Raw genomic sequence first — 11,682 nt, 5'->3', positions numbered from 1 at the left:
CTCACATAAGTGTGCACGGTAGGTGTGCAGCATATCAAAACACTATATATATATATATATATATATAACAAATATTTCGTTAACCTAATAAAATTTGGGGAGAAGTCAATAAGTGGATGAAACAACCAGGCAATGCCATTATCGACTTTACCAAGTTATAGGCCTAAAATATTGTTGAGAAAAAAGCCAATAAATCTCTCTACAGTTTAATAAATCATTTTTTTTCTCTCTTTGTGCAAGCAAATAGCCCAATCAAATCAATCAAATAACTGAACGATTATAAATTAAGGGAATAACGACAAAGATTTTTAGCATGAAAAACTTTCAAATTGACATAAAAATAATTGGATCCGTAGGCTGCTTAAATCTTCAATTAATCAAATTTAATAGGTATACAAAGTTCTTTTTAGAAAACAACCATAGGATATCTATAAATATATAAAGATCCACAACAAATATAAAGAAAATTAAATATAACATGAAAGATTGAGTTTTACAGTATATTAAGTATTGAAAATTTGGTTTGGATACAATAATTTTGATTTTTTTTTTAAAATTAATTTCATGAGAATCTTATGAATGCTGTGTCTAGCATCGTTGCAACAACCGGACCAAAATAATCAGAAATTAAAATTTAGTATATTTAGAGTAAAATTTGACAAATTAATGAAGTAATTAAAAACCAAAATGAGAACATATTTGACCTAAACTCAAAACCTCAATTACATTCAATATCATAAATATTAGCGTACAAACCGTGGGCACAAATATTTTACATTAATTCTTTGGATATTTAGAAACTCCATTGAAACTTCAAATGGTTGAAATCCCAAGTTTCCCCAACATCTCATTAATCACGAATACTGATTCCACAAGGAAGACAATTCCGCTTCAGATAAATAACTCTCCGAACTTCCTTCCGCAAAGCTGGGAGAGCCATTAACGGCCGCCGGGATATTATCATTCACACTTTCTGTTTTCGTTAGATAACTCAAAACATCTTTAATCACCTTCTCATCGCAACAAGTATTATAAGTATCTGTGACGGCATCCAACAATGGCCGATTGTGAATCAGGGGGTGCAAGACTGTTTGTCCCAAACTTGGTATCATCAGTTTGGGGGAAGATTCTTGATGGGTGACGAAGGGAAAGTTAGGGTTTGTATGGGTGTTTATATTGGAGAAGCAGGGCACTTGCTGGGGATATGGATAGGGATATGTTTGGCTGAAGATGAAGTTGTTGCAGGGTTCCATCAATGGCGGGAGTGAGAGGGATGAAGAAGAAGAAGAAGAAAGATTGGGTAATTGGTTGTGGGCATTAATGGCGTTTGAGTTTTCTGGTTTGTTTGAGGTTTCTGATCCGTTCTTGTAAAACATTCTGCATAGAACCCAGTCTTGCTCCTGTATAAATGCATCAAACCACTCACTTAAAATAATTTACTAATATATAGATGATAATTTAAAATATAAAATATAATTTATTTTTAACTTCAATAATTATAAATTTTAAGTCAAATATTGTGAGATAATACAAAATTAATGTTGAATCTCATCATCTCCATAGCTAGTAAAATATATGTATATATTTTATATAGATAATTGATCTTACAAGCGTATATTACGGACATCTATGTGAATATCGATAAGATAACGTCCATTTATTACATATATAATTTTATATCATCCAATAAATAGACGTACGTAGTCTCATAAATGCTCACATACACACACATAAATTTTTTCCATAAGATCAAAATTTTGTTTATAAATTATAAATAAACATCTAGGAAAATTCATCAGTTGTCTTTCTCAAATAAACATTAAAAAAATTAAATAGTTGTCGCTTTCTAGATGTCAAATTTTTTTACTTTCGGGTGAGCATATACAATTTAAAAGCACAAAAGACAAACGACATTATTTCAAGCCAAGATTAAATAATTAAGCAAATGGCCAAATAAACTTATTGTCGTGCTACATTATCTAAATCTAAAAAACAACAATTTATATTAAAAAAACATAGATATTCTTTAATAGTCTTTATTTTATGGGTAGATTCTTAATTGCTTTTATTCTAAATGAAAACAGCCTGTAACTTAATGACGTCCATAATATTGACAAGTTGAAGATACNAAATATATTAATTATTTTTTTAATAATCATTTTAGAAAATGCATAATCTCTAGCTCGATATATAACGTATCAGAAATGCCTTTTTATTTTTAATTCTAATTATCGTAAAAAATAGTCAAACGTAAGATAATACAATAATGTTTAATATCATCCTTCACACAGGCTTATAAAAGAATGAATTAACACATAAGTTTTACCTTGATAGAATGAGCTTGTTTCGGGCCGGGGCTGTGACCGGTGACTCCTTCAAGACGAAACTCATGCATGACCCACTCGGTTTTCCTTCCTTTGGGGGCGCGGCCCTGGTAGAACACAAGAGTTTTCCTCATGCCGACTTGGGTCCCCTTGCGAATCACGGGCCGGTCTTTTCCCGTGGCCTTCCAGTATCCCGAAACTGTGGCCCGATTTGTTCTTAGCCCGGTTGCATATTTTCTGTCACGTTGGCTGTAGAAATACCATTCCTTGCCACCCACACATGCAGTGTCTTTTTTCACCGGAAACAAAAGAATTATTAGAGTCAGTTCTATATTGCTAAAAGAACAATAGGATTTCTAATTAAGTGAATAACCCTATGATAAGTGGGATAATTTATCCCAAATCCATAGTCGAAATATCATATAAATAGTTCTTTATGTTCGGGTTTATTTGATTCATCATCTTCTAATTCATGATATCCCGAGAAAAAAAAAATACAAATCGAATAATACAGAATATTATTTACACTAGATGATTAGGACTTGTTGAAAGCAAACATGTGGCTAAGCATATATGTGGGCACTCTTTACAAATTAAGCCCATATTGATATATGAGTATCATGAGAGCCACCAATAATTATGTATGGGCAATTAAAGTGTCAAAACAACAACTTTATCGTAGAATCGAGTATTTATCACTTTAAAAAAAATTTATAATTTATAGTAAAAATACAACTCTAATATTTTAATCAGTGCAACAACTCAAACGGTAAGTTTCGATCCATCTCCTAATATTGAACCATATTCTCTAGCGATCAACAAACTATTGATAGAGATGGGTATTTGTGTGGTGGAGATGCATGGAAATTCCAAAATGAGACATTAGTTAATTATGTTCGCTGCTGAATGATGACTAGCTATAATGAAAGCTAATAAGAGTTTGTTGTTATATAAACAGAGAAATCACTATTCTCATGGGAAATTCGAGAAGGCCTTGATGCTGATAATGCATGAAAAATCGTAGATATTATCGATCCGAAATTTATTGAACTAAACCAGTATAGACTAGCTAGTACGACTGAAAATTTAGACAATTACAATCGTGAAATCGAATTTTTTTTCCACCCAAGTTATGATCTAGAATTATGTCTCCATCGATCCAATTTGGTCAAGACAAGGTGTCGATTTCTTGAAAAAGGTTGGTGGATCAGAAATCTTTAGGTGTAGTTTCCAAGTATCCTACTTTTAATTAATGAACTTCAAATTAACACACTAAGAAATCTAAATGCATGAACTAATTTTGTGCACGCACATAAATCAAAGATGTATCTATATTTCAAGATATATATATAAGGATTAAATGAGAGAATAGTAGTAAACTACCTGGAATATCCCAAGGTTCACACTTGTTAAGGTCAATCTGGATCAACAAAGGAGCGTGTTGGGTGCATCCTATCACAAAGTTCATCAAGTAATTGCATATCAGTTCTTCATCTTTTGGATGGAACCGAAAACCAGGGGGTAACTTCGCCTCCACCGTGCTCAAACCGATCATTTTCAGGCCGCCGTGGTGCAGCGGAGATGGTGGTGGTGGGTATGTGTGTCGATTAGTGTGTGTGTGTGAGAGCGAGAGAGAGAAGATAATTGTTTGATTATGCCTATGAAGAAGGCCAAATAGGAACTCCTCTGGATAAAATATATACACGTAAAGAAAATTATGTACCAATGGCCTGTGGGGTACGATTATTTTTATTTTTTTAAAGGGTAAATTATTTAAACAAGTGTCGTATCATTTGATATCAAAGATAAGATCAAAAATTATTACATCATTCACATTAATATTCTCAAAAATTTTACAATAATTAAAGTTTAAAAAAAAAAAAAAGTCGGTGTCATCTTTATTTTTCGATTTACCATCTCATTCCACGCTCCGTGGGGATATTGAAATAGAATAGTTGCTTGCTGATTGGGATAGTGGACATGTGTGTGAAATTTTTTATAACTATAAATAATGCAAGTGCATTCCACGTGAAAAACATATGTTGAAGTAATTAGAATTTGAAATAAAATTAGTTAACTCAACAAAAAACAATGATAATAGTATTGTAAATTTTGACAATTCGTGTTAATTAGCATATGTAACTAATTTGAAAAAAAACATATTTTTTTACTTTTAAAAAAAGATTTGGACTACTAAAATTTTTCTCATATCTTTTTTATCATATTGTTTTCTTTTATTATTTGTCATATTCTCTCAATAATGCATATATTTTATTATAATATTCAATTATTACAATCTTTTTTGATAATCAATGATATGCAATTTTTTATTCACAATGTTGTTTGATTATTATTCTTTTTCAAGTAAATTGACAACAATTTCTACTGGATATTTTTACTTTCCTATTCACCTTTAATTTATTAGACACTTATACTTGATAGCATATAAACTACACGTTATTATTAGGGGTTAGCAAAATTTCGGTTAAACCGAATTAACCGACCAGACCGAGTCAATTCGAAAATTCGGTTTTCAAATTAAAAAAAATTCGGTTATATCGGTTAATTCGATCGGTTCGGTTACGGTTTTCAAAATTTTGAAATCGGCTAACCGAATTAACCGATATAATAAATATTATTATTTAATAAATTTTTATTATTTATCAATTTTAATATATATTTTAATTTTAAAATCAGCCCTAATTCTAAAGAAAAATTTGTGATGTATGTGATTTTATGTTTTTATACATTTGTGTAGATTGTAGCATTCAAAAAAATTGCATATATAATTAAAGTGAAATCACAATTTTTTTTAAAACTAATCGGTTAATTTGGTCACCAACCGAATGAACCAATTTGAATTCGGTTCGATTTTCATCGGTTATGAAAATTAATTCGATCGGTTCGGTTATTGCTAAATATTTCGGTTCAGTTTGTTCGGTAACAGAATCGACCGAATGCTCACCCCTAATTATTATAATAATCTATCATCACATAAAAATTACTGATGGATTGATTTAAATAAATATTGATTAAATACTGTCATTTATTTGCAATTTATAATAATAATATTTTTGACAATAAATCATCTTTTTAATGACTCTTATGACACTTATTTTGATATTTCATATTAACTCATAAATATAATTAGCACAATCAATTTACTAATGTCATATCGATATTACCTCCAGAAAAATAATATATTTAGTTTTTCTAATTATTTAAATATCTTAACGAGAACATTTGTGTGCCCTTATCTTGTGAAAAATTCATTGCATTTATAAAGTTTGAACGATAAATATAACTTTATAGTATACATTTAATTTGGAAACTGAATTTATTGTATGACAAACACTTCTTCCGTTTCTATTTTTTGTGTAACCCAAAAGAGTTAATATTTTTTTTCTCTTTTATCTTCTCCAACTCACTGTAAAAAGTTATAAAAAAAATATTTATATCTAGAAAAATATTTTTATTTATTGTTTTTCTAGTGTATATATTTTGTTATATGCGAGCATATATTCTAATACATTGTCTTAGTTGCCATATATCTTTACTATATAATTTGTGTACATTGAAGATGAATAAGTTCATTTTGTAGTTTTTTATTACCTAGACTTAGGTTGATATATTAATATGTGATATACATAGATATAAGAATTTTCAAATTCAATTTATTCACAATGATTTTTTATAATTAAGGCCAACTCAAAATAATAAAAATTAGGATTCATAATTATTTTAAATATGATATAAAAATAATACGTGAAAACTTTTTTTGACATTTTAGTTGCAAAATACAGTGATAAATGCATGTAAGTGCATTATTTCATTGTGGCAATTATAACTTTATTTAAATATCTTATTTCTCACTCAAGGATCAAATTTTGATTATTTCTTATTTTGATTATCGATAAATCCAATATTTCTTTTAAATGTTTTTGTTAATAATAATTACATGAGTTTTATTGTATATTTATCCAATTTGAAAGGAATAAAATATAATTCAATATATAATTAATTTGAAAACTGTAGAATGCTTCTAAATTTAAAAACTGAGTAACATGTAAAAGATCAATTCAAAACTAAAAGTTGATGCAACATGTTTCTTCTAGTTTTACAATCGAATAATATAGGATCGAGAATTTGTCGCTTTACTAAAAGCTATAACTGAAGGTAACTATGCAAGTCAAATCTTTAAATCATACAACAGCTCAAGCGCCTACCCATAGTGGACAATTATTGTATCAAACAATCTATCTCCTAATAATTGCACCAATTGCAATCAATGAAAATCAAAGTCGCTATCTTGGCTCTGATACCAATTGTAAGCTAAAGCGTTTACTGTTTTATCAAAAACCTATAGATTATGGTAACATTGCAAATCAAATATTTTAAATAGTACAACAGCTCAAGCACAATATTTCAATTACTCTACCCAACATGATCAATTATTGTACCCAACAATAAGTTTATGCAAATAACATTTTACTATATCATATAAATTTATAAAACATTTGAGTAGAATATATACTTGATATTCTACATAAGTAGTAGAGAAAAAAAAATATTTTTCATTTATTTGAAAATTTATATTTTAAAATAAAAGAAAAATCAGAAAAATTGACAAAATCCCGAAACCCAAATTGAAAGTTGAATTAATACATTCATATTCATCATTAAATTTTACCATTTAATTTTAATAGATTTAACATGTTTATCCACTAAAAATATTGAAAGAATTGTTTATACAATTTAATAAAAAAGTCAAAGTACATCATTTTCTGATTCCGAATAACGATCACATTATTATTACGTTACAATGATAAATAAATTATTATTTTTAGTTTATCATCATAGTCTTTACCTCAATAAACACATTTTCGAATGTAGGATGTTAAATTTAATATTGACAATAGATAATTATAGTATTAATTCTAACATTCTATTTTTATTCTTCTCAATACATTAATTTTTCTATCTTCAAATATATTAATCTATTTATTATTGTATACAAAGTATAATAATTATTTGGTTAATTGATTACATTTAAGATTAGATGTTCGGAAAAAATTCTAATATATCTTTAAAGACCAATAGATGATGAAAAATTAAGAAAATGTAGAACACTAGGGTGCATAAACTTTCGCTTTGTACAGTGACAAAAGATAAAGTGAGACCAAGTGAGATACTTATATATATGAGTCTCATTCAACTTAACACATTATAATATTTTTATTAACCGACTTTGTCCTTCGTTTTTAGTTCACTAACTTTGCAGTGTGACTCATTCAAGAATGAACTTTTTATTTTTTTAGTACACAGTGACCTCCACTCTCACCGACTTCAATCTTTAGAAGTCGGTATTAGTAGTTTATATGTAATAGGTAATTATTTAATTTTTATTTTCTGTCTTTTGATTAATTGTGTAATTTTTTATGTTCTACTTAATTCATTTTTAGAATTTTTATAATCATGATTAGAAGTGTTGCACGCATACAATATAAAATTAATATATTTTAAAATGTTAATATTGAAGTTTCGAATAAATGTATTAAATTATTATTTAAAAACTTTTAGAAAAACAATATACATCATAATTCAGATTTAAAGATTAACATACAGATAAAGAATTGCGATGAATATCTTGTAAAATAAATTGTGTTAGCTCAAAAAGATTGAATATGATTATTGTAAATGAATTTTTCTTAATTAATTAGAAAATTTTCAGCAAATGCGCTGAATTAATTAGAATATTTTTAATATAGTATGCCGATAAATGTTTTTCCATATGAGTTAGTGATTGAGTTCTTATGAACATTTTAAAAAAGATGTGTCTTTAGTTATAGTAACGGTGGCTTATAATTTAAAATATTAAATGAAACAAATTATCAAGATAAAAAATTAATTAGGAAATTCAAGAATATGTGATTACTCAATTAGTTTAATTGACACGCTCTTTAGTTTGCTGATTTAATATATGTTAAATCCACAATCACTGAGTTTGACAAGAATTCTTGTAGAATAAAATACAATTATAATAAATTACTTGATTGTATATGTAATAAAATTTTTTATATTTCATATATGTTTGATTTATTTCATTTATAATGCTGAAATTTTATATATTATTATATAATATTTGTTATATATCTTAACATCGATAAATTCACTAAAAATTTATATATTAATTTCCGCTATCATATAATTCTTGTTTCGCTTTGCATATTCGTTTGCTTGAATTTATTGTTCCTCGTTTTACCAAGACTCATAATATGTCAAACATGAAAGTGAATATTAATTTAAAGAGATGATAATATTTATATATTGTAATAAACATATTTACCCCTCACAATACTGATAAAACTAACTTAAAAATAATATGTTGACGGACATATTTTCAGAAATCCAAAAATACAACTCAAATGTAAACTTTGACACTTAATTTTGAGTAACTGCCAAAATGTCTCAACAACCCACAATTTTTGGACAAGATAGTAACATCACAATTTTGAAATCAAACTGATATTTTCCATTTTATATAAAAAATTCATGATTGAAAATTGATAATATTATATATATATATATATATATAACATAAATCGTGCGAGCTTATTTAGACTCACTTTTAAATGAGTCGACAAAAGTTCAACCCAACTCATATAAACTGTTTGGTGGTGTAGGCCAAACCGACAGACCCAACCCAAATGACAGCTCAAATCCCAAAGATCTTTTACCGTGTTTTATTTAAATAATTTATAAATATAAACTGCAAAAAAAATTCGGTTGCAAAAAAACTTTAATTTAAACACATAAATTTTAGCAAACTGTCACATGAGGACATGAAAAAAATTAATAAGACTCCAAAGAAAATTCACAATTCGATAATGAGTTATTTCTAAACTTTAATTAATTTAATTTACATAATGAAAAGATAAATAAAAAATCTAAATCATTGGATTAAAAATAACATATTATGATGTGGGTAGACATAAAAAAACCAAATACTAATTTACATAATGAAAAAATATCATTGGATAAAAATAACATATTATAATGTGGGTAAACATAAAAAATTAAATATTAATAATCACAAATATTGAAAATATANAAGTCACTATATATATATATATATATATTATGACGGACGAATACAAATTTATGGATATATATATATATATATAAAATAGATAATAGATATATTATGACGGACTAATACAAATTTATGGTCAAAATTAGGCAACGTAATTTGCATTTAATAGATAATAGATATATTATGACGGACGAATACAAATTTATGGTCAAAATTAGGCAATGTAATTTGCATTTAGACAATTTTTTTATCAAACGATTCAATCCATTAAATTCTTATGAAGATGGTAGTTACATGTTGATGAAATATTTTGGTGATGTGCAGATGGAGTTTACACCAGATTTAGTCTCCAAACTTCTTTGACGTAATACATCGGAAGGCGACATTTTGGAGGATTGATTTTGTCGCATACTGAAAATTTCAAGTTCGTAAGTCACCACAAAGCATTGAATTTGACCAATATCTCTGAAGTTTTATCAATCAATTCTCATGGGGACAGTACGATCATTTCTGACTGCACGGTGATTTGCAAGATATGTAAAAAATCTCAGTCCACGGTATATCTGTCGTGGTGGGGAATGTGTCTTATCATCTTGTATTAATTATTACCAAATCTGATTTTAAATATAAAAAAATAGCACCTGTTGTGAAAAAATAAAAATTTACGATAAAAGTAAAAATCTCAAACTCTCAAAATTATCACATTACACACTTTATAATATTTTTCTCTTAACTTAATTGTGATTTTCTTCACAAATGAGAGATCTATTTATAGAAAATCTTTACAAATAATCCAAAAATAAAATCATCATTACCTACATCATCACACACTAATTTTCAATATTTACAACTCTTATTTTCAACATTCAAATATTCAACATTCAAATATTCAACATACACATTTTAAATATTAATTTTCAACACTCCCCCTTGTGATGATCATGATACGATGATGTCTTCATTACGTGTTTTTGTACTGCCTCATTAAAAACCTTATTAGGAAAAAGCCATTGGGATAAAAACCATAGTAAGGGAAAAAGAGTGCAGTCACGTAAACTCCCCCTCATGTTGATACGAACGATTCTTCACAAATTTCGTAGATTGCGCATCCCAATATTATATATGTGCTTTCTGAATATTGTCGTAGGAAGTGCCTTTGTGAAGAGATCTGATGAGTTTTCACTTGATTGAATGTGACGAACATCAATACATTTATTTTTCTCAATCTCTTTGGTGAATGCGAAGAACTTAGAAGTAATATGTTTAGTTCTGTCGCTTTTTATGTATCCTTCTTTCATTTGAGCAATACATGCAGCATTATCTTCATATAGTATCACAGGCTTCTCGTCGAATGATAATCCGCATGAGATTTGGATATGTTGGGTCATTGATTTTAACCACACACATTCACGGCTTGCTTCATGTAGTGCAATAATCTCGGCATGATTTGATGAAGTTGTTACGAGCGTTTGATTATGTGAACGCCAAGAAATTGCAGTGCCTCAACGAGTAAATACATATCCAGTTTGGGAACGTGCTTTGTGTGGATCAGATAAGTATCGAGCATCAGCATAATCAATTATACTTGGATTAGCATCTTTTGAATACAAAAGTCCCAAATCTGTCGTTTCTCGTAGATAACGGAATATATGTTTAATTTCGTTCCAGTGTCTCTTTGTTGTAAATGTGCTAAATCTTGTCAATAAATTTACAGCAAAAGATATATCAGGCCTTGTACAATTTGTAAGATACATAAGGGCACCGATAGCACTTAGATATGGTACTTCTGGACCAAGAATATCTTCATCATCTTCACATGGACGAAATGGATCCTTTTCTATGTTTAATGATCTAACAACCATTGGGGTACTTAAAGGATTTGATTTATCCATATTAAAACGTTTAAGGATCTGTTCTGTATAATTTTTCTGGTGAACAAATATTCCACATTCTTTTTGTTCAATTTGTAAACCCAGACAATACTTGGTTTTTTCAAGATCCTTCATTTCAAATTCTTCCTTCAAGTATGACACAACTTCATGAATTTCATTATTCGTTCCAATGATGTTTAAATCATCAACATATACAGCAATAATTACGCATCCGGATGTTGTTTTCTTAATGAAAACACAAGGGCATATTGAATTATTTACATATCTCTTTTTCATCAAATGATCACTTAGCCGATTATACCACATTCGGCCAGATTGTTTTAACCCATATAATGATCTTTGTAATTTCACAGAATAACATTCTCTGGGTTTT

General features: G+C 28.1%; 1 protein-coding gene across 1 annotated transcript; it reads right to left on the bottom strand.

The window, feature by feature from the left end:
- Positions 1–686: 686 nt before the first annotated feature.
- Positions 687–3,992, bottom strand: LOC140964787 (NAC domain-containing protein 21/22). Its single transcript, XM_073424722.1, has 3 exons — positions 3,708–3,992; positions 2,327–2,613; positions 687–1,400 (listed from the first exon to the last, which is right to left on the bottom strand). Exons 1-3 carry the CDS (start codon positions 3,877–3,879, stop codon positions 855–857), a joined length of 1,005 nt encoding a protein of 334 aa, XP_073280823.1. The 5' UTR covers positions 3,880–3,992; the 3' UTR covers positions 687–854.
- Positions 3,993–11,682: the final 7,690 nt, after the last annotated feature.

This window comes from Primulina huaijiensis, chromosome 18, assembly GCF_012295235.1.
Source record: "Primulina huaijiensis isolate GDHJ02 chromosome 18, ASM1229523v2, whole genome shotgun sequence".
Lineage (NCBI taxonomy): Eukaryota > Viridiplantae > Streptophyta > Magnoliopsida > Lamiales > Gesneriaceae > Primulina > Primulina huaijiensis.
This window is presented reverse-complemented; position numbering and strand designations above follow the sequence as displayed.